The 24,934-nt window shown below is 38.0% G+C and overlaps 1 protein-coding gene across 6 annotated transcripts in view; it reads left to right on the top strand.

Moving 5' to 3' along the window:
- The window catches only part of LOC107654440 (calmodulin-binding transcription activator 1-like), a 313,692-nt gene that overhangs the window by 275,701 nt on the left and 13,057 nt on the right, over positions 1-24,934 (top strand). For 5 of the 6 annotated variants that reach the window (XM_016441501.1, XM_016441500.1, XM_016441498.1 and 2 more), the window contains exons 6-10: positions 7,500-7,653; positions 12,248-12,388; positions 13,363-15,656; positions 16,743-16,869; positions 17,208-17,342. In XM_016441501.1, the coding sequence (XP_016296987.1) occupies positions 7,500-7,653; positions 12,248-12,388; positions 13,363-15,656; positions 16,743-16,869; positions 17,208-17,342 (2,851 nt within the window). The remainder of the gene's footprint in view (positions 1-7,499; positions 7,654-12,247; positions 12,389-13,362; positions 15,657-16,742; positions 16,870-17,207; positions 17,343-24,934) is intronic. The other variant, XM_016441502.1, reaches the window with a different exon arrangement.

Below are 24,934 nucleotides of genomic sequence, written 5' to 3'. Positions count from 1 at the left end.
ACAGATAGGTTGCTTGGTTTATTTTATTCAAATGATATTAAAAATAACATTAAATTCATTACTTTCATTAATATTTTAGAATTTAAATAATCCCATTTTTGTACAGTTAGGATTTTTTTTTCCTGCAGTCTGTCTCCAAAAACACAAATTACATTGTTCTCTCTTTCTTTTCTCTCTCTCTCTCTCTCTCTCTTACTCTTTTTTCACATGTTTGAATAAGCGTTTTCTGTTCTTGTTCATCATGCGTGTTTTAATGATTAATGCTGTATTGATATCCTCAATTAATTTGCTATTATGTCACCGTAGATCTTCCCAGCTCTCTTGCACATCTCCATTTGCTTAAGAGACGTCTCTATTCCCCGTGGCAGATGCCTGTCAGTAACGCTGCATGTGTGTTCATTTATATTCATGTGGGTCTGTGTGTATAAATAAAAGTGACAAAAAAAATATTAACCCTCTGATGCTGGTGTCCTCTAATGTGATCTCTAAAAAAGCCATTTTAACCATTCAAAAAATTAATGGATCAAATAATACACCTTTGACCCTTACCTATACTGTGTCTGACTGTCCTCTTTGCATGTCATTGTATTTCTAAATAATTCATAAGTATAATAAAATAAAATAATATAATAAATATTTACCACTGGTAAATAATCCATAATATTAAAAAAATTTAATTAAATGCAAAATGCATAATATATATTTTTTAAATCACTAGGTTCAAATATTTACAACTAGACAAATTGAATAAATATTATTTATTAATTAATTAATTAATTTACAATAATAAAGAAATAATAAGGTGTAATTGTTAAATTAGAATTATTGTATTTTTGATTTTTTTTTGTGCTTTAATAATTCATGCAACAAATGCATAATTTTGAATAATAATAATAATTATTATTATTATTCATAATAATAAAAATATTATTATATTGTTTTATTGAAGTAGAAAGAAACAATGGTTTGTTCCCATGATTTTCTGTGATTTAATAATTCATGTAACAAGAGTTAATGCAGCTTTTCATGCTCTTTATCTGAATGCATAATTTTGAAAAAAAAATCATAATAATTAATAGTAGTAGTAGTAGTAAATTTGAATGATTATTTTATTGTAACGAAGAAGGCTCCAGGCTCGCTTTCTCTCAAAATGTCTTTGTAAATTTGTATATTCATGTTTTAATGTCATAATTTATAGCATCAACAGGCTCAAACACTTTAGACAACCTAAAGAAATGCCCCAGCATGTAGATGAAGTGAGTGGCGTGCGGATATCAGTGTCAGGAGCCTCTGGGCAGGTCGGTGAAGATGAGCCATACTCAAGAGTTTAAATGACAACACACACTTCTGTGTCCACACGTAAAAGCCTTCGCATGTGGGGGGAAATTGCCCTTGAAATGAATATTGTGTGTGTGTGTGTGTGTGTGTGTGTGTGTGTGTGTGTGCCCTGGGCAGAGAGCAGCTTAATGACGTACACACTGGAACATTCATTATCACATTCACAGCGTCCTGGGCAGATATTAAACAAAGCCCAGAGTACACACACACAGACTCAATACATTTACACTCCCACAATATGCAATGCATACAGCTACGATTCCAGACACACAGAGACAGACTGTATGATCGATAGATGTCACGCATGAACACAGCGACATGCCTGCAGAATGTCAAACACTCTGCGGACGCAGTTTCTAGCCCCACTGTGTGAGTCTGATTCGCTTTTAAAGCAAGTGGAACGGGAATAGTTCATGCAAGAATTAATATTCTGTCATCATTTTAGCCCCACTGTGTGAGTCTGATTCGCTTTTAAAGCAAGTGGAACGGGAATAGTTCATGCAAGAATTAATATTCTGTCATCATTTTTCTGCATATAGTGAAAGAGGAACAGAACTGCTGCTGTCAAGTTCAAAGAAGCACCATAAAGTATCAGATAAGAAGATTTCCGGTCCATAAACAGTTGCAGTATTTTCCTCACACAGATCTCATATTTGAGTGTGTGTGTGTGTGTGTGTGTGTGTGTGTGTGTGTTTGTGAATGTGTTTTGGATGAGACACACAGCTGTACAGCAGGTGTGAGGCGACTCCAGTCATTGACACACACGTGCTTGCAATGCAAGATCCACCTGTGTGGAAGAGAGAGAGCGAGAGAGAGAGAAAATATTTATACACTTAATTTATTACCTTCATTATCTTTGATGAGATGGGAAGCAGTTTATGGTTCAGCTGCACTGGCCGCACATGCAAACATGTGCATTTGTGTGTGTGTTCTGTATGTGTGTGAGTGTGTATCTAATCAAGGCTTGTTGCCAGGATACAGCCGTGTTAAAACTGCCATAAGCAACAGCAAGTATTGCACAATTGGGAAACAAACTAGAACTCACAAAATTCAGTTAAAAAAACAAGGAAACTTTTGGGTGAGTCAGCACATCGAGGAGAAATTTGAGCTTTTGACAAAGTAAAACTGTCCCAAACAAAAACAGTACACAAACATAAACACAAAACAAAAAATTTATTTTTCTTCCTTTCTTGTCGTCTTGCATAAAGCTTATACATTTTGTAAGACTAAATATATTTAAAAGTAAATACATCTTGTTTTAAGGATGTTTCGATTTTTTTTTTTTACCGGAAAACAAGATGAAAATTCTGATCAGCAAAATGATTTTCTGTAAAGCACACACATTTTGCTATAGTTTAATACTGATTATGAATGTAAGAAAAACACGTTATGACTCCTTGAAATAGGAAAATCTGACAATATACATTAGGTAGTCAGACACTGAAACTATGCAAGTCTTCTGTTTCAAAAATCATTTTTCTAATCAATATTTTGTCTTGTTTTCAGTAAAAAACATTTGAACATCCTTCTAACAAGATGGGCAAATATTTTTTACAAAATTTTGTTTTGCTTCTGGAGTAAATAGATCTTGTTTTAAGGATTTTTTACTGGAAAAACAAGACAAAATACTGATTATAAATATTATTTGCACACACATTTTGATATAGTTTAATTGTGGTTAAGAAAATTACTTTTTGCAGTGTAAATTTAATGATTATATCATTTCATTTAGTGTTTGTTTATTAAATATTTTGGCCTCTTTGATTAAATTAACATATTTTATTAAAAAATATTTTAAACATACAGTTTCCACAACCGGTGCAGAAAATCAGCAGATTTAGCATTATTTACAGATCATTTAAAAAAAAATAAAAAAGTTAAAACTGCATAAAACTAGACAATCAAATTGTCATTTTTGCAGAAAATATGCATCAGGTGGTCTGGGACTGAAGCTATCTATGTTAGGCCCTCCTGTTGCAATAAAAATCAATATTTTATTTCCACTAGTTTTTCCCATGCAATAAAAACAGTTTTAACATCCTTCAGACAAGATTGGCAAATGTTATTATTTTTTCTTCTTTTCTTCTTGTTTTGGATAAAGCGTATACATTTTGTAAGACTGTCATTTTGTTTCTCAAGTAAATGCATTGCATAAAACCAGACCAAAAAAAAAAATTGTCATTTTTGCAGACAATATGCATCAGGTGGTCTGAGACTGAACGTAAGTCCCTTCTGTTGCAAGTATAACATCTGACACCTTTGAACAACTGCATCCCCTTTCAGGAATGTTCCCGCTCATAAAAACCGTGAGGGGTGGCGAATATGCTGGCACTGAAGTTTTAGCACAAAACGCCTTCACAAGGCAAACAAATAATGCAATCCAATTTCTCTCTTGTTTGAGACTGTGATGAAATCAGCCAGCCTTTTCCCCCCTTAAATCTACCAAAGGTATTGTGCAAACACCTTGAAATATGCATCCCTGAATGTGTTAGCTTTTTTCCGTCTCCCATCTGGTCGCTAACGCTGCAATATTAAAATGCTAATGGGGCCGCCGGACAGACGCTGAGAAAGTTGATTCCATCTTTCATGGACCCTGAGAGAGACGTACTAACTCTTTCAGGCAAGAACGCTGAATGATCGGCTCTATTTAAAAGCCAAAGGTGAAGCTAAGACATAAGGAATGGATTTTAAAGTCAAGTTCTGGCCTGTATCTCATCGATTAGCTCAGATCGTGTGGCGAGTTTCGGTAGGGAGGGAAAGCGTGGATGTAGATTGATGGAGAAAGTAAGTAAGTGGCAGCAGGGGAAATTTATTGACAGTTTAACATTGACAAAGCTTCAAAAATCAAGCTGCCACTGCTGCCACATTTCTCTCTGTCTGAGCTCCACGCCATCCTTTCCCTCCATGTAGGTCTGCTTTTAGATGTAGATGAGGATTTCTTTATATTACAATAAAATTCTGCATGGCTCAATCTAATCTGCAGCTAAAAACAGAATAAGAGCAACAAAATTCAGTCATTTAAATCCAAAAATATATATATAAAACATTAGGGTAAGTATAGTTTTACTCAACCACATTTAAACTAGATCATTTTTAGATTAGAATTGTTTAAATCACTAACCCTGTATATGAGCAATACAAGCAATGCAAATGATGTTCTTACTCAATATTGTTGTTCTGTTTTCCAGTACAGAAATCTAAACATTTACTGAACATGCAAAACGTTCAAGTGTATTCTTGACTTGTTTTCTGAGAAATTAGTCGGAAAAATAAACTTCCTTTTCCTAAGCTTCCAATTCCTTTGATTTAAAGTGTACTTTTCTGACAGATATGTTTTCTTGTTTTAAGCAAAAAAACGTAATTTTGATACATTTTTCAGAAAACAAAACTTAATATCTTAGGTCATTTTGCTTCTCAAGTAAATGTATATTGATTTTAAAATGTTTAGATATTTGTATTGGAAAACGACAAAAATACTGAGTAAGAATGATTTTTTTGTGGTGTATTTCTCTCATTTAGGGTTCTTACTCAGTATTTTTATCTTGTTTTCCAGTAGAAATATCTAAACATTCTTAAGATACATTTACTGAAAATGCGAAATGACAAAATATATTGTCTTGTTTTCTGAGAAATGCATCAAATGAAATCAGTTTTTGCTTTAAACAAGAAAAAAAAATGTTTATTTTCCTGACCCCACTGGCAAAAACTCACTTAATTGTGATCATTTTTCAGAATACAAAAGTATATATGTGACCCTGGACCACAAAACCAGTCATAAGGGTCAATTTTTCGAAATTGAGATTTATACCTCAACTGAAAACTGAATAAATAAGCTTTCCATTGATGTATGGTTTGTTAGGATAGGACAATATTTAGCCGAGATACAACTATTTGAAAATCTGGAATCTGAGGGTGCAAAAAAATCAAAATATTGAGAAAATCGGCTTTAAAGTTGTCCGAATGAAGTTCTTAGCAATGCACATTACTAATCAAAAATTAAGTTTTGATATATTTACAGTAGGAAATGTAAAAAAAATATCTTCATGGAACATGATCTTTACTTAATATCCTAATGATTTTTGGCATAAAATCAAAATTAATAATTTTGACCCATACAATGTATTTTTGGCTATTGCTAACAAATATACCCCAGCGACTTAAGACTGGTTTTGTGGTCCAGGGTCACATATCTTAAGTCATTTTGCTTCCTAATTAAATGTTTTTTTTATTATTTAAAAATTTTACTGTACTAGAAAACAAAGAGAAAAATACTGAGGAAGATCATTTTTTGCAGTGAACCCTGATTCTTGACTAAACTTTCTCGGCTAGAGGAACATAAAATGCACACCACTCCTGGGTGTTTTTCTTGTTGGTGCAAGTCTATAGCTACATGTATCAGCCGTGTCCTTTGAGTGTATCTGTGCATTTCAGTTTGCTTAGTCATTCGAAGGTGCTGGATTTCTGCCCCCAAAGCTCCACGTATCCCCTTCACACCCACGACTCATGCTTATAGTGGCTGAGCTTTAAACAACACCTATTACTCTTATGCTGTCAATTAGGATAATTTATGGCTATAATTCTGAGCTGGCATGAATTTGCGGTGTTGTGATGTTGGTAAGTTAATTGGGGGCATCTGCTCCAGGGAGTTCGGGCGAAGAATGGGAGACTGTTGTGTTTTCACGCGTGCTTGCCAATTAACGACTCCCACCTCCATGCCACCGAACGCAAAACATCTCGCAGAGCTGACGTTTAACACGTTTGCTCCTCCACCGTGGCTGAGATTCTCTGGAGTGTGTGTGTGTGTGTGTGTGTGTGTTTCGATGGAGTTGTAATTGCATGGGATTATTTCACTTTCTCTATGGATGCTGTATATGGGTGTCTCTTTAGCTATACGCACTTTTGGATTCCTGTAAAACACACTTTCATATTACACTAGTTTTAATCGGTTCACTAATTTAATCTGCTGCCACTATATATCAGTGGACATGCATGCCATGCATCAATTTTAGCCTGATCTCGATAGTTACAGAAATGTAACTCTTTTATGAGGTGGCAATTTTGTATGAATTCATACAATTTGATGATTGTTAGAAGAAAATTAGACATGAAGGTCCACCCCTGAACCTAAACCTCAGCGACGTGTAAGCAGAATATATGAAAATGTATAAATTCATACGCTACCAATTCACAGCAATGTAAAATTGTTGTGAATGTGTTCAGAATTCAGCCTTTTATTTTCCTCTTCTTTTTTTTTTACCAACAAATGTCATTTCCATCACATCTCAAATTATCATTAATTCTGTGGAAGAAATGACATTTTAAACATTTTTGGAATAATTGCATTCATTCTGTAAATTTATAGCTAGCGTTTTATTTATGATCGTCTCAGATTATGAATTTTGATTCTAAAAATTCACAATTAAAAGAACAGTTCACTCAAAATTGAAAATTCTGTCATCATTTACACAGCTCATGTTGTTCCAAACCTGTATGAGTTTCTTTTTTTCTGTTGAACACAAAAGAAGATATTTTGAAGAATGCTGGTAACTTCTGTAGTATGGAAAAAATACTATGGAAGTCAATGGCTACGTCAATTGATTGGAATTAAATATTATAATAAAAATATTATAAATGTTATATGCAAGAAAAAAAAAATATTTTATGAAAATATAATTTCATAAATATGTAAGATAAATATAAAAATATAGGCTAATAAAATATAATAAAAATATTATTTTTGCAAATGATATTGTTTACTTTGATTTTTTTTTTTTATATTTCATACCAAGCATGCTCTTCAGAAACTTTGAATCAATTTAAATAGTTGCTTCGCAGAATGAAACTCAGAACTCTACACGCTGGTCGGAATGGTAAACTCAAACATGCATAAAAACTACAACTCTGACATTTGTTAGTTATAATAAAAATCAATCAAACCACGATCTAAGAGCACCACTGCAGTATGTGTTTGGTTACCATGGTTTACCGTGTTTTATTCAAGACACGTTTCCTAATGCTTCTCCATAAACTCACAATTTTGGACTTTCTTTTGAGCAGGAGCTTCGTCCTGACGCTGGTCTCCTTCTGTGTCAATTTCAAGTTCCTTCTTCCCTCATTATATGCGGTCTTTCATCTCATCAGCTTTCTTTTTCTCTCTTCAGAACCCTGACATTGTGCTGGTCCACTACCTGAACGTGCCCGCCATAGAGGATTGTGGGAAACCATGCGGGCCCATCCTCTGCTCCATCAACACGGATAAGAAAGAGTGGGCCAAATGGACCAAGGAAGAACTCATCGGGCAGCTCAAACCCATGTGTGAGTGTTAAACTACGTGTCTACACAGTGTATTAGTAAGGAAATGGTATAAAATACCTGATATAGAAAAAATATTCAGTTGGATCATGTTAAGCTAGTTTGGTTGAGAGTGTTGCTATATATTCATGCTCATTTCAGAGAAGATTCATATGTATCTACAGTGGCCTCAAAAAGTAAGTCACACATAAAATATACAAATATGAAACTGAATGTCACTGCATTAGATAATACATTATAAAAACATGGCATTTCCTTTCATATTGTGTTTCAAAAGCAGTGTTTTGTTTTTAACCAACAAATTTCATTTCCATCAAATCACCATTAATTCTGTGGGAAAAATGACATTTTAAACGTTCATTCCATGATTTAATTTATGATTGTCTCAGATTATGCATTTTGTTTAATCTAAATATGCACAATTAAATACTATTTTTACACTTTCACAAAATTATAGCTTGATTGGATGTTTTATTAGATTGTATATTTTAATTATAATTAGTATTTTTTATAATTATAATTATTACTTTATATTATAATTATAATTAATGAATCTAAATATTATCTCATGTGCTCTTTTTTCAATTCTTTTATACAAATTTATATAATTTTCTATTAAATCGAAAATAAATAAATATATTTTAAAAATAACGAAATAAATATTCTATTCACAAATTACATTGTTTAGGTTGATTTTTTTTTTTTTTAATAATACTGTTTATGTGTTTATTTATTTAATAGCTATATATTCATGGTTATTTCAAGAAAGATTCATCTGTATCTACAGTGGTCTCAAAAAGTATTTGGACACTTAAATCACACTTAAAATATGTCATTGCATTAGATTTGCTTTCATATTTTGTATCTAATGTAGTGACATTCAGACATTTTAAAGTGTCAAAAAAAATCTCAAAGGGGTGCATTTGTACTACAGGTGCGTGTCAGTGAAAAAAGATATCCCCATTCTCTAGTCTCCTGTGCTTTTAACTGTACAAAACCAGCTGACAGTGTCCTCAATGTTCACACATCGACACTCTCTGTACATTCACAGCAGTTATTTTCTTGTAATATTAGAGTGACTTTTAAATCTGAACACACATCAATGAGTCATTAACTTGATGATATGGTAGTGATATGGTACTGAAAGGGCAGGAGAACGCTTCTTACATCATCATCATCATCATCATCATCTCTTTGAATGACCTTCCGCCAGTGAAACTCAGTGACGGTGCAGGACTGCCACCTTCTGGTGACAGGAGCAGATCGCAGGGAATCTGAGCTGGAACTCAAGTTTCCGAGGTGGCCACCGAGCTCTCACCAGTCATGGCACAGGCCGTTCAGATAAAATGGCCCTGATGTGGCCCAGATATGTGCTGGGGCACTCTGGTTAGATGTGTGTAATTCAGGTAAAAATTTCTTAACACACACACACACCCACACACACACACACGTGTGTGTGTGTGTGTGTGTGTGTGTGTGTGTGTGTGTGTTGTGCATGATATATATGTAAGCAGCTGTGTAATGCAGCTCTCTCACTGATTTGTATTGACTAAAATCATGAAGTTCTTCTCTGAGTGTCTCTAATTGGATTGTGTCAGATGACTGTGATGTTTATTTCTGGACTGAAAGATGAAAAATTATGCTCTCAAGTGCTGACAGTGTCCTCAATGTTCACACATCGACACTCTCTGTACATTCACAGCAGTTATTTTCTTGTAATATTAGAGTGACTTTTAAATCTGAACACACATCAATGAGTCATTAACTTGATGATATGGTAGTGATATGGTACTGAAAGGGCAGGAGAACGCTTCTTACATCATCATCATCATCATCATCATCATCTCTTTGAATGACCTTCCGCCAGTGAAACTCAGTGACGGTGCAGGACTGCCACCTTCTGGTGACAGGAGCAGATCGCAGGGAATCTGAGCTGGAACTCAAGTTTCCGAGGTGGCCACCGAGCTCTCACCAGTCATGGCACAGGCCGTTCAGATAAAATGGCCCTGATGTGGCCCAGATATGTGCTGGGGCACTCTGGTTAGATGTGTGTAATTCAGGTAAAAATTTCTTAAAAAGTCAGCAAAAGAATAGCAACACCATTGATATACAGCATGAAGAAAATGTAACTTATTTTATTCTTATGTAAATTAAACACATTTCCCCTACATTTAATGTTCAGAATATTTAGCTTTTGGGTGTAATTCAAATTATTCTCAATTAGGTTATTATAATTGTATTATAATTATTAAAACTAAAACCATTCAAAATTGTGTTTTGAAGCAAAATAAGCTATAACAGAAATAAAATCAAATGAATTTATTTTATTTCGGATACCAAAGCAACATTTCTCCTTTACATTTAGTTTAACTTGATCTACTAAAATAACTGAAACTGAAACTAAAAGTGAAATAAAAATGAATGTAAACTCTATATACATATTTAAAAATGAAAATAATATCATCATCATTAATAAAAATGACAAAAACACAAAACAAAAAATTAAAACCAAAACCGAGAATACAAAAATATGAAAATACAAATATACTAAAATAACACTGATTCTCAATGATTTTCATTCGATTCTCATTACTTTAATAAAGTACACAAAAAATAATTCCATTGATAAATTCAGTACAACAATTTAAATAATATCATTTATTTATTTATAATTAAAGAATGAAAATCTGAGGGCAAAATGTATTTAATTTTCATGAAAAAGTCAATGCAAAAAAAAATTTGGGCAGCCATTTATGCTGCGGCGCCCGGGGAGCAGTTGGGGGTTCAGTGCCTTGCTCAAGGGCTCCTCAGTCGTGGTATTGAAGGTGGGAGAGAGCGCTGTACATTCACTCCCCCCACATATAATCCCTGCCGGACCGGAGACTCGAACTCGCAACCTTTGGGTTATGAGTCCGACTCTCTAACCATTAGGCCACGACTTCCCCTTATGATGGAGTAGATGGAGTGCACAGCTCCATGCTGTGTTTTCTATCATATAGATGTGTGATGCTTTCATCTCCTTAAACCTGCACCCAGAGCCTCATTACTAAAACATCCTGCACATGAAACAGCAAAGAGAGAGTAAAAAAAGGTATTTGACTGGTTCAGGCTTGTGGTGTGCATTATTAGTTGTAGTATCTCAAAATGTCCAGCAGATGTCAGTGTTGCATTGTTTTGCTTTATGAAACTACACAGCTACATTGTTTTGGGGCAGTTGTAGTAAAACAGCACCTGTTTATCCACAGTTACCTGAGTTACGACTCATAAGTAAAAAGGAAGTAGAGCATTTTTGTGGCACTTTGGGAATGTTCCGAGTTGAATGCAAGTTTGAGCAGCATCTGTGACATTTAGTCGTTTACCACAGAACATCATTTTAAGAGCTTGTGTACAGTAATACACTTACAGTGAAAGTCTGTGGGCTAAGGCACTGCATAAATGCTTAATATACATTATATGCATGAACATGGACTAGTGTACTTAATAACTATGTATTAATAATCCTGTCTGTGCAAAGTTTATTGCAGGCTTATGTGAAGTCTGCACTGACAGAACTCTGTAGTTAAGATTTTCACAGAATTTAAGTTACACACATCCTCAAGTATATGAATATTCATTTATTTAATAATTAATTTGCATTTTGGTTTACTTTTTAATGCATTAATATTCCATTTAATGCATTTTACCATGTTTAAATCCTACAGATAAGCTCGAAAATGCAAACTAGTCAGTAGATTACATTTGGGCCAGGTTATATTTAATATTTCCAAAATATTGTTATGCAAACGTCCTGCCATCACCAGGTATAGCAGGTAAACTTAGTAACTTTTGTGCAAGTTTCCAAGTTTCACATTAACAGAATTTCATTATTTAGACAGCTCAATAAAATTATGTTTGTACTGAACAAAATATTTTAGCGCTTTAAACATTCTGCTTTTAAACCTTTAAACCGTAGACTTCCAAAGCAAGTGCATTACTGCAAACACAACTTTGTTTTTACAAACTGAGGGTACGTTTACACGACAACAATGTTAAAAACAGGCATTTTTTCCTTTGCGTTTTTCGCATACATGTAACAATATTGTCAAAACAATCCCCGTTCACACGGATCCGCGAAAACGACTAAAAACGCTATATTATACATGCCAGGCCAGTAGTTGGCGATGTCACTTGGTAAAGAAATATTACGTGAACACGTAATACGTATGTGCGTGACATCACTGTTTTCCCAAGTTTTTTGCAGAGACAATAACAGTATTGTTTTCAAAACCTTGCACTTTGAAACCCGTTGAAACCCAAAATGCTGTTGTCGTGTGAATGAACGGCCAAAACGCATAGAAAGTTTTCTGATTTTAGTTGAAAATGTTGTCGTTTAACAAAATTATATCAGAGGTAATCCAAAGCATGTCACAGATGCTTCAACCCGGAACATTTCTGTAGGAAAAGGCATGAATTCAGCCAATGATGAGTGACAGCGTGTAGACAGTGTTGGGGCAGTTTGGCTGTCTCTCCCCTGCAGTGTCAGTAGGGGGGTGCTGGCGAGGTGCTGGTCTGTGTGGCTGTCTGGCTGACGTCTGTGTCTCCTCCTCTCTCCCGGCAGTTCATGGCATCAAGTGGACTTGCAGCAACGGGAATAGCAGCACTGGCTTCTCAGCAGAGCAGCTCGTGCAGCAAATTCTGGACAGCCACCAGACCAAACCACCTCCCCGGACTCACAACTGCCTCTGCACGGGAAACCTGGGTAAGGGAACGGGCCTGAAATGATATCTCTGTATTATAGCTCAATTGTTTCTCACAGTGAAAAGAACAAAAAAGTGTCTCAACAATATTAAATATTGCAGCAAAGTCAGAGATTTCAAGATGAACTAAAACTCTTCCAATACCAAATGATCACAGCTTCTGTCCACGTTCATTTTATAACACTATATTCTTATTGTATGACTACTAATTAATTCTCCTTCTATAAGGATGCATGTGGGTCCATTTATTGAGAGCCATTAATCAACTTATCTAACAGTGATTTCACTGTAAGGTAGTATAAATGAGATTTTTGTAAAAATATAAATCTGACCGTATATTATTTGTATGTGGACATTCAGGACTACTGAGAGCCCTTTCCATCAGGTTCAGTATAAATTATGGCCAGTAGATGGTACTACTGAGTCAAGTAAAAAGGATAAAGCTGAGTACAAACCTTTCTCCACCACAAATTACTGTCAGACATTGATTAATGCATTTACGGTGAACAAAACAGATTATGAAACCAATGCATTCATTTTCTCTAAAATCATACTGACAGATGACGGTGTTGATTCAAGTGAAAATAAATATTCTCCACCACATATCACAAATATGATCAGACAGTTTAAAAGAGAAAATGATATGAAGTCACTTCACTCACAATCTCCAACATTATATTTTATTTGAATGTAATTTTAATTATTTCCCTTTTATTTATATTTTTTAAATATCTATTATGTATTAATCTTGTTCTATTTTAATTATGGGATTTTTATTTGCACTTATTTATTATGTATTTTAAATAACACTTCCTTAGAAATATACATTAGTACATTTCTCTGGTAAACAGAGGGACAACTCTTTTCATAGATCATAAACCAATAAAATGCATAGCTTAGCTTTATGTGTTGAGCTATTTTTAGGTTACATTTATATTATAACGTAACTTAAAATGTGTCTACTCTGTCTCTGTAGGTGCTGGGAGCAGCCTGCATCACAAATGCAACAGTGCCAAACACCGTATCATCTCCCCGAAAGTGGACCCACGTACCGGAGGCGCCTACAGTAGCACCCACTCCGAGGTTCAAAACAACGACGTGTCAGAGGGAAAGACGGAGCACAGCCACGGCAGGGGCAAAAATGGCAGGGCAGGGGGCGACAGTGCCGGTGGAACGGGCAGCCGAGAGAAAAGGAACGGCAAGGTGCACAAGCCAGCGCTCCTCCACCAGAACAGCATGGAGGTGTCCTCATCCAACCAGGTGGAAGTGCCAGATACCACCCAGAGCTCACCCGTCTCCATTAGCAGTGGGCTAAACTCTGACCCTGATATAGCCGACAGTCCCGTGGTGACAGGAATGGGCCACGTAGCCTCAGTAATGAGCAGCCTATGTCAGTCCGCTACTGTATTCATGTCAGAGGTCTCTGGAGACCCTGTCTATAGCATGTCCCCCACTGTAGACCCCAACACTCACCTCTTGGGTCCTGACACAGCCTCAAGCAGTCTGGTCTTAGCAGTGACAGCCGACAGTCACAAATTTGCCTTTGCTGGAGCGGTTGGAGTGGGTTTAGCAGACGCAGGATCCACGGACGGACTTTCTATGCTGTCTACAGCCAGCGTGTCTGAAGAACTGGTGCTGTCTAGTAACCTGGAATCTGGAAGTATCAAGCTGCCTGAGACCGATATGAATTTTGACCCCGATTGCTTCCTCAACAACCCCAAGCAAGGTCAGACCTATGGTGGAAATGGGCTGAAAACTGAGGAGAGCAACAGGAGCAGCTGCAGTAACAGAGGGCTGCGGTGTTCCCCACCACTCAACGACAACAGTTATGGCTTCAACGCCTCTCTGGTGAAGAACATCAAAACAGAGGACATGTCATTTGAACAACAGTTGGCTACAGAGGCTGGCTATCAGGTTGGAGAGGTGGTGAGAGGTGCCGTTGGTATCTCTGGTTCCTCAAACGGCGGTTCTGCCCAAAACTCCCTGGCTCTGACTCCCACTGGTTCACTGCTGCCGTCTGGAGGTGGACTCAGTCCCAGCACTACCCTTGATCAAATGGATTTCAGTGCAATTGATGCCAAGCAAGACTATCCATCCAGTGTTATGTCAGCAGCGGGCTATGGCCAATCTATCTCCGGCTCTCACCTGGCCCACCAGAGTCACTCCCCCAGCTTCTTCCTGCAAGGTTCTCCACAGTCCCAAACCCAGACCCACCAGAACAACTCCAGTTCGACCCAGAACTCTCACGACTCCAATGCCTACATGGGCCTGTCTGTCGTCAAGACAGACTCAACAGGAACTAATGGGCATCTCCACCACCATCACCATACCCACCCCAGCCAGCACACTGCCTCTAACTGCAACGGCGGCTCTCCCACCGAACGGAATGGACAGGCTGGGTCGCTCCAGCTTCTGCAGTACCAGAACCGCTTTCCAACAGCAGGTCAGGAGCATGAAGAAGTGGGTGGTTTGGAACAGCCAATAGGAGCAGGACAAGGAGAAGGAGGTGTTCAAGAGAACGACTCGAATGGTCTTATGAAACCAGGGGACCACTTGCAGCCTAGTGAAGGAGGAGAAACTGAGGGTGTAGGTGGCGCAGAGCACTACCTCCAGCAACCAATGGAAGGTGGTGGAGTCGGGCCAGGATCTGGAGGAACGAGCGCAAGGGCAGAAGGTGGAACGCTGTGCAATGACACCGAAGGAAATGCAACCACAAACAGCCCCCATCAACAGCTCCAGCCGCTCCTGCAAGGAGCCGGTTTGGTGCAGGGGCTTTTTAGCACCGTAGGCACCCACCAGAGCCTGGGCAGTAGTGGAACCAATGGAGGAGGCTCCATGGAGATCAACCTGGACCATTTTGACGTTTCCTTCGGGAATCAGTTCTCAGATCTCATCAATGACTTCATTTCAGTGGAGGGGGGAAGCGGTACGGCAGTAGTGGGGGGCAGCAATGCTCTCTACAACCATCAGCTAATGACCCATTCGGGAACAGAGGGGCAGGTCCCCTCTGGAGCTGCTGCGCAACAAGGTGCAGACGAAGGTGCTCATGGGGCAAGGGGGTACAATTCTGCAGACCTCTGCCTGCAGCCCTGTTGCAGCCCACAGTCTACGCAAGCTGGGGCGGTGGCAGGCGAGGCAGGACAACTGGCATACATGCAGGTGGCCGAAGCCGTGTCAGCAGCTGTGGCGCACGGAAACATGGGAATGTTACAGGCTACCGGAAGGCTGTTTGTGGTGACGGACTATTCTCCAGAGTGGTCTTATCCTGAGGTGAGTTCCTGACACGTCTGCAGAGCTTAAAAAAAAAAAAACATTTCAACTGCTATACGTAGATGTGTGCTAGGATAGCCACCAGGGGGCAGCAGAGATGAAAAGCAAATGTGTAGGTCCAAATAGAATCTGCAGGAATAAAATCTGCAGAATTTTGTGGAATGAATTTAAACATAGTAAAAGCAGATAATATTAAAGGGGTAGTTTACTCAAAAATTTTAATTCTGTTATCATTTACTCACCCTCAAGTTGTTCCGAACCTGTACGAGTTTCTTTCTTCTGTTGAACACAAAAGAAGATATTTTGAAGAATGCTGTTAATCGAACAGTTGATGGTAGCCATTGACATACTGTAGTATAGAAAAAATAATATAGAGGTCAATGGCTACCATCAACTGTTTGAAAAAGATACTCATGCAGGTTTGGGCCAACTTGAGGGTTAGTAAATGATGGCAGATTTTTCATTTTTGGGTGAATTGTCCCTTTAAGTAAATAAAGGGCAGGGTACATGAAGGAATTTGTGAATGATTGTTTTCTAATTCTGTGGAAACCTGTGGAGTGAAAACATGGGAATTGGCCTCAAGCTGTTTAATGCAGGAATAGATTTGAGTCCTGTGAGGTCTGAATCCAAACTCAAGGTCTTCTCTACAACAAGTGATGTATGTATTTGTCCCTGAAGCCCCTGGGCCACATGAGACACATGCTCAGCCTGTCATTAACATGCCCATTGGCAAGGAAGCAGTCGGACAAATATAGACAGAGGGATATTAGACCTCACCACAACAACCCTTCAGCTCTCACAACCCGTTTTTTTTTTTCTCTGTGACATTTTCCTTGTTGGAAAAATATATCATCAGAGATGGGCTTTAATTCAGTGTTTCTTGTAGTGTACTGACATTTAAAATAATTGCAAATTTAGACCAAAAAGACATGTCATATTAAAAGAGAATATTGTAAAATCTGACAGTGAAAACACAGTAAATGTAACCAACCAATTTTGGGGTGATGTCAACTTTGCAAGTTTTAACAGTTTACATAAAAAGGAAACTATGCTCATTTATATATAATGTTGGTATATGTTTCTCAGGGTGGTGTGAAGGTGCTGATCACCGGTCCATGGCAGGAGGCCAGCAGTGAATATACCTGTCTGTTTGATCAGATAACAGTTCCAGCCTCCCTCATCCAGCCCGGGGTGCTACGTTGTTACTGCCCAGGTATTTTAGCACAGTCACAAACTAACATCTTCTTTTAGAGTCTTTTCCATGCTGAAAAACAATTAACAAATATACTTTATTTGTTAAGTCTCTATACTGTAGTCCATGAATATATCATGTGGTCTTTGTGAACAAACAAAGGACTGTTCTTTAACAGCTGTCATAGAGAACTCATTAAAATTCCACTGTTACGTAACTAAATAAATAGATAAAAACAAAAATATTCTGAGCCATCACTCTTAAAGTTGTAAATGGTTTGTTAAAGTGTGGACTTCAAACTGTAAGCTGTTTCTTTGCAGACATAAAATTCTTAATTCATGTCTCATTTCTTTTCAAAGCTCATGACACAGGCCTGGTGACCCTGCAAGTGGCAGCCAGCAGTCAAATCATCTCCAATTCAGTGGTGTTTGAGTATAAAGCCCGTGCCCTGCCTGCCTTGCCCTCCTCTCAACACGACTGGCTCTCACTGGACGGTATGTTTGAGATTTATCTTGTGTTACATCATATACAGCTGTTACACAGTTCTGTTTTTGGTTGTCATCTTTTTGCACTGTAAAAAAACTTTGGAAGTTTAATCTGAATTCATGTGTGGTTTTTTTCATGCATTTTGATTACTAAACTTTTCATTTGTGTATTGCCAAATGTTGTTTGTCTGAATGGCTGATGGCAGACACTTCTTCAAGCGTTGTTTCTAAAGAATTAAATGGCTGGCAGGTCAGACTTGGTTGCTGTTAAACTTGGTTTTGTATGCATTTTAAACAAAGTGGCCAGGTAGTGTTTGTCTAGTCTAAAAGTAAAATAAAAACAACTCACGGAGACTGGTTTTTTTTTCTTTTTCTTTTTTTTTTGGCCTGAATAAGTTGGTCAAACTGGGCTGGAAGACTTTGCCAGATGTTTCAAATATGAATTCCATCCAGTGGAGAATCCTTGTAACCTGTGTAACCAGGTTTGGTTACATTTAAAAGACTGATAAAAGACTTGTCTGTTCTTGCACGCATGGTGTATGGAATATATCGAATATACTGTACAATAGAATTGCAGGTTATAAGGACAGGTTATAAGGACTATGTGGACTAGTTCTGTGGTAAAATCATGCTTTGTTGTTGATTTTCTTTGTGAGGGTGAATCTCACAAAGAAGTATCCAGCTCATATTTAGTAACAATAATTTTTTTAATTTTTTTTATAGTGTCTTTACTACATCTCAGGATTGCTTTATATTTTGTGTACATTTAAACTGAAGCAAGGAGATAAACAAACTCAAATTCACTCAAAAAATTTTACTCAGTGTAAAATTGAGTAAACACACACACACACACACACACACATATATATATATATATATATATATAATGCAAAATATATGTTTTGCAAGTTGTATTTGAGGCCATCCCGATGTTAAGTATGTTACAGTTACAAACGCTGAAAAAGAGTGATCAGAGTTTGTGAGATAAGATCTCATTCGTCTAATCGAGCTTCAGTTCTCCCAGCATGCTGTCTGCGTGCATCCAGCGCGTTATGTGCGTGGCGCTGAACGACACACCGCCTGGCCTGATTTGTCATAATGCAGAGAGGAGAAAAACAGTTTATCTGCAGCATTGCAGGTACTGAACCACAGGACAGAGGCTGAGAGGGGCAGGAGCAATAAACCTGCCTCTTGTTGACACAGATTTGTTGCAAAACACTCGTGTGAGCGACCATCACATTGTTCCAAGCGGTTATATGAGTGATCACAGCGGCTCCATTGTGTTTCGCTGCCACTCCCAAAAGAAAAACACGTCCATATCCAACCAACACACGACTTCAGATTCGCGCCAAAACGCGCGGTTTTAGTCAAAAGCGCGTCAAAAACATCAAAAGCGAAATGCTTCGGGTCCAGATGCTGTCGTAAATCGCTATAAAACAGAAGAACGTTTTAAAAACGCACATAAACAAAATACGCAAAAACCGATCGCGGTTCCGAGAGGCGCCAAAACGCGCGGTTTTAGTCAAAAGCGCGTCAAAAACATCAAAAGCGAAATGCTTCGGGTCCAGGTGCTGTCGTAAATCGCTATAAAACAGAAGAACGTTTTAAAAACGCACATAAACCGATGTGGTTCCGAGAGATGTGGCTGGTGCGCGTAGAGCGTTCGCAATATAACAGATACGACAACAACGTCGATTTTTTTTCTATCTAATCGAGTGTTTTCAGTTGTAAAAGCAGGGCTGTGATGCCTGCGAGTGTTTGGAGAGCCAGCCGGTGGCGAACGACTGCGCGTAAAGCGGTGCGTAAAGCGCGTACCTGCGGCGGATGAAGCCCCGCGTCTCCATGAGCGAGCGGAGAAGATAAAGCATCGGCAGCAGGGATGGGGAGGAAACAGGAGGAGGTGTAGAGGAGGGGGACGAGGGGTCTTTATCTCTCTCCCTACACACTCCGCACTTACACTTTGTTCTATTGTTGTTGGCTCCGTTGCCAAGCGGCTCCTGCGGTTAGTTTGACGCTGGATGGAGAACATGTGTGAGTGACAGACAGCACGCTGGATAATTCGGGTTAGTATGCGAGATTTTTTTCACACTGTCATGAACTTGATCCACATGCACAGGCTATTTAAAGATGAATATAGGTTGTAGTTGTGCTCCAGGTGTCAGTGTCTTTGTTGTGTGTCCTGCTCTATTCTTTTCCTTGTTTGTGATGTTTCCCAACAGCAGTGAGAGTATTTTTTTCTTCTGGAAAGATATGTCATTGTGTTTTAGAGAGCTCGTGAGTGAAGTTTGGAAAATATTCACTATAGACTCTGAGGTGCAGCGTGGAAGTTTCTTGGAATGAATGGTTGTTGAATTATGATGTTGTGCGGGTTTTACAACCAGGTCAGATTGTACATAAAGGCTTGTAAACTTTTACCAACCTGTGTTCTCAGAGATCTCCAGATCTCTTATGTAAAGCATGTAGTTACAATGAGTCAGTCAGGTGTAGTCCGTCTGTCTTCAGCACCACATGCAGTGGACAGCGACAGTGATGCTGAGAGGATCAGACTGTTGCCCTTCTTCTGTTAAGCTCTCCAGAGGGAGAGGACGAATATACTGTGCCATGAAGTTGACCCTTTTTCTAAAACTATACAGTGTAATAGTGAGATACAGTGTTGTTTTGCTGGCAGATGTATTAGAATTGTTTTACCAACCTGTTGACAACTTATGGCTACATTTGCCATTTCCCTTTTCATTCTGTCTTTTCATTATTATGAACAACACTTGTTTTAGTTTCTAATCTGTGTGTGTCAAATTACAATCTGCAAATCTTGGCACATCTTACTGAAATCACACTGCAAAAGTCAAAAGGATTTCAACCCAAACTGAGAAATTTCTGTATTCTTGTTTTGCTGGCCTGCCTACATGCCCTTACAAGGAAACTTGTAACTAGGTCACCATAATCAACCCTAAATCTGAAGTTCAAAGTTCCTTGTTCTGCTTTGATGAGATTTCCTGTGGAATTCTAGGAATTGCGGTCAGGGCTTGAGTCCGCTAATGGAGCGCCCACACAGATGTGTCTCGTCCGTGCTGTTTTTGCTCTCGATTGAGATGAAAGTGTTTGTTTGTAAGTCTACTCTCCATGCAGACTGAACTAAATTAGATCATCTGAGCAAGGATCGGACCGTGTTGCACTTGTTTTAGCTTCATGTGTAATTACAGTACTCAACTCCCTGTAGAGATTCTGTTTTTATTTTATGTTTTGTTTTGTTTTTTATGGTTATTCAAAACGGATGCTCCCCCCTGTAACATTTTTCCAATTTTTCAGTCAGTTTCATTGACGGTAATATCTTTTAAATTGTGCAAAACAGTCAAAGTTTTTGTGGATATACTGATCACAGTATTTGCAGTGTTTTAAATAAAATTCTTTGAAGCCTATTGTTGTCCATTACTTGCAAACATTGCATAAATATCTCAAGAAAGTCAAAAATAAAGAATGAAAAACAACATAAACGAGTGCTTTTGTTTCCAGCGGTCAAAGTCTTTGTGCTTGTTTGTCTGTTTGAGTCAAAGTTCTGGTCTGAGGCAGTATAGCTCTGATAAATCTCAATCAGAGATCATGAATGTGAGTTTGTATTGCTAATATAACATGGTTTGTTGAATTGTTTTTAAGCAGAAGGCATATTTCCAGTTAGACAAGGAAAGTTAATAAATAATCAGTGCTGGGAGAGCAATAATGGAATTATTATCATAGCAGCGTCGCCTCTGTCCAATTCTATCCAAAACTAGCACCTGTTTCAGGGTCATGATCTACCAGATCTACCAATGTCCACAGCATTAGGAGCTGTTATCCCAGCTTTGAGTCCATGCTGAGCTAAATCCCCTTAAGACAAAATCATTGCACGTTATCAGCTAAATCCTGTCGAAAGGGACATTTGTGTGATTTAGTTTTTTCCATTTCTGTTCGATGCATTTATAATGATAGGCTGGAACAGGATATTAGTCTGTTACAGATTTAAAGCAAATCCTGTGGAAATGCCCAGCAGAGCATGAGCTCTTTAAACCCTAAAAATAAAAATGAAAGAGTCAATATGCTCTCTGAGCTCAGATGTAGCAAATATTGGATATGCTCAGGGGGGAAATTATGTTGCAATCATCCAGGATTCAATAAATAATCAAACCAGTCATAAACACTGGAAACATCATATTTCCACTGCACATTATTGCATTAGACTTTGTATATTGATTATTTCTGACATAGATATTTAAAATGGATTTCTTTATTATTCAATAGTATATAATTGTCATTAATCTGCAGACAGTAATTGAAAATTTAATGAAGAGAGGTGGCAGCTGTGGCAAGGAATCAAATGATGCAGACAGGTGTCACAACCAGATTTGTGCACTTTAAAGATTTTAAAGATGTTTTGTGTTGCTGTACAGTTTCTCAACCAGATTGCAATATGGTTTCTTCCACATCAGTTCTTCAAACCGACCTGCAAGATGGAAAATTGCACTGTGCATTCTGCGCAATTTTGCACCTTTACCTAATATGCAAAGCAACACTGTCAACAAGTGCAGTCTAATGTGCAATAATCATTCCTTGCCATATGTATGCATTGTCAAATGCTTGTTTAATTTCTGATGACTGTAAAGCCTGTAGTCTCTTTATTACCAATCTCAGGCACAATAAACCGCAACAGATCTTCAACAAGTGAGTGATTTTGAGCCCCTGTTGCGCTTGTAGCTGTAAAGTGGTGCAGAAGCCCCCACTCTCAAGAGCATGATGCAACTGTGATGAAACAGAGAAACCGGCTTGGGCTCTCTGCATTAGGATATTACCATGAGATACTCAAACATCCAGCGATTAGAGAGTTTAGTCCTCTCACTCAAGGCTTGTGCTCAACTGCATGAGGTCCGCTTGACCAGGAGAGCTACCCAGGCCAAAGGAGCAGCACCAAGGCTGATGTAACATCTCCTGAAAAACGGTAACTCACATTGGCACAGTCTAGTACTGGTGGGTTTGTTTGTTTGTTTGTGTTTTTTGGTTTTTGGACACCTTTGGGCTAGTTTATGCATGTGCGTCGTCATTGGTCTGTGTTATTGAAGGTTGTTGTTGGGTGCTTGGGAAAAGTCTGATTTATGCACACAAACACAAGATGTCATTGTCTATTCTTTTAAAAGATGGCGTTATGTATTTAAGGCTTTTTGAAGAATCTTGATCTTTTTAAAGTGGATATTAAAAGTTAAAATTAACTGTTGGAACTGGTAAGACTGTAGATGATGCTTGATTTTTGCATGCATTTGTTTGTTGTGACATGTCTTAGGAGCTGATTTGTCTGTAGGAAATAAATTGGGCCAGTTTTTGACATTGAAAAAAGTGGCCCAATTATCTTGAATTCATCTTATATATTCACCAGAATACAGCAAATGCAAATAACCTCGCCTCATCCATTCCTCTAAATATATTCTCCATCACTGCGTTTATAAACATGAGTTAGGTCTGTCTGTTTTGAAAAGATGCCCCTCAACAGTTTCAGGTTTGACACAAAGCTCTCAAGTGTTCTGTTGCCTGGCTGGTCTGCTGGCGTCTGATTGGACGTCTCCAGGCTGCTGGAGGTGTAGTAGAGCGTTGATTATGTCACAGCCCCGTTGTAGAGCAATTTGGTCCCTCCTCCCCTTTACCCTCCCCCCCAGCCTACATGAGAGTACGTGTGCCGCATTCTGAGTGGAGGGAGCAAGAGAGAGAGAGAAAGACAGACAGCCAGCCAGCAGCAGGTGGAAATGACATCATCTGCACTGCACCAACACTGCAGTAGTGTTTGAACAAAGCTGCACTGGAGCTCCATTTAGAGCGGCTCTTTTTGTCTGCAAGGGTAGATATTTGTGGTGGAAAAACACAGGATCCAATGCATACGTGTAGGTCCATTCTTTAGAATTAGACTCACTTTCATTCACCGTGTGTGAAACAGAACTGGTGTCAAAGTGGTATATGCAGGGAATTTGTCCTGATGTTAGCTGTCACTGAGACAAAACAACACATTATGAGCATACATACAAGAGCCCGCAAGTAGCTTTTTTTTTAAGTGGACAAAGGATATGCAAGCTAGATGATATTTGATATAGAGATGTAAATGGGTCAATGGGAAATAATGAAAAAATGTTGAAGAGTAGAAATGTATTTTAAATTTAATCTTTGTATTTAAGTTTTTCTTAAATACAAAGTATTTTGTATTTAAGCTTCTTTTTTTTTGCATTAAAAAAAAAAACAATTTTCAGTTTGTTTTTTTTAACACTTTTACAATCTCAGGACAGTTACACCATGAAGACATTTTTTTTTTACTTTTATTTTTGTTTTTTTCCAAATCAAATATATTTGTATAGATGTCAAAAATAAATTTTCATTCAGAAATTGAAATTCATCATAGAAGAGGTGTATTTTGAATAACTTAATACGGTGGAGCATCATATAATTGACCCATATAGGGTATTGAAGTGAATCACAATGCATTTTACTTCTGTAACATGAAATATTTTAAAATAAGATATTAAGAGTTAAACGAGATATTCATCAAGAAAATTATAGGATGGAGCTTTAATTTTTTTGTATCCATACCAGTGACTTTCCACCTTATATAACTGGATACTCAGTGTTGGGGAAGCTACTCTGAAACTGTAGCTTGACCAGCTACAAGCTACTCGTAAATTAAAGTAGTTAAGCTACATTCAAGCTACCCTTCTGAAAAAGTAGCTAGCTACACTACAAGTTACTGTCAAAAAGTAGCTAGCTACATTGAAACCACTTTAAAAATATTTATTATTATTCTTTTTTTTTTTTACAATTAACATGACATGACAAATAACTAAATAATTATTAATGAAGAATAAGGAGAGAGGACCAGGCCTGGACTTCTCTCCTCCAACACTGTCGTAACTCCTCCTTTTATCCTTCCGGAGCTCCTCCGTGGGACTCGAGACCGGTGAGTGGTGCAGGTGTCGCTCATTATCAATTACTTCACCGGCCTCGCTCCGTTCCCACTGCTCTCGGCCCCGCCCCCACTAGTCACATACATTCATATAAAAACACCCGCGCTGCATTTTAATTTTGAAACGTGAAGCGCTCATTTTATTCAACAAAGTATAAGCCTTTTGGAAAATCTATTTGTGGCAGTCAGTTTTCATATTGTGACAAGCCGCCACAAATAACTCAATGTATAGGCCTCGCTCCGTTCCCACGGCTCTCGGCCCCGCCCCCACTCGTCACATAATGCAATCGTGATTTCAAATAGTAGGGTGAATTCAGGTTTATTGGGACACTTTTCCAAGCCATTTCAATGACAAAAAGTGTCCCAAACATTTGATTTTGTAAACTATTCGATACACACAATAATAAAATACTGTATATTTAAATAGTTATTTTAGTTATATTAGTATATTGTTACAAACGTAACACCAATGTAAGATCAAAATGTATGCAACTTAAACTGGATACGTAGGAGTCATAAAATAAGCAGGTTAAACTCACAGCACATGCGGTATTTACTGACTGTGAATGGAGACCTCAATCATCAGCTGCGCGCGTGAATGCTGCGATTTGAGTGAATACCGCCGCAACCATCATTT

Source organism: Sinocyclocheilus anshuiensis, unplaced genomic scaffold (assembly GCF_001515605.1).
Source record: "Sinocyclocheilus anshuiensis isolate Anshui unplaced genomic scaffold, SAMN03320099.WGS_v1.1 scaffold527, whole genome shotgun sequence".
NCBI lineage: Eukaryota > Metazoa > Chordata > Actinopteri > Cypriniformes > Cyprinidae > Sinocyclocheilus > Sinocyclocheilus anshuiensis.
Note: the sequence above shows the minus strand (reverse complement) of the source record. Positions and strands in the feature narration are given on the sequence as shown.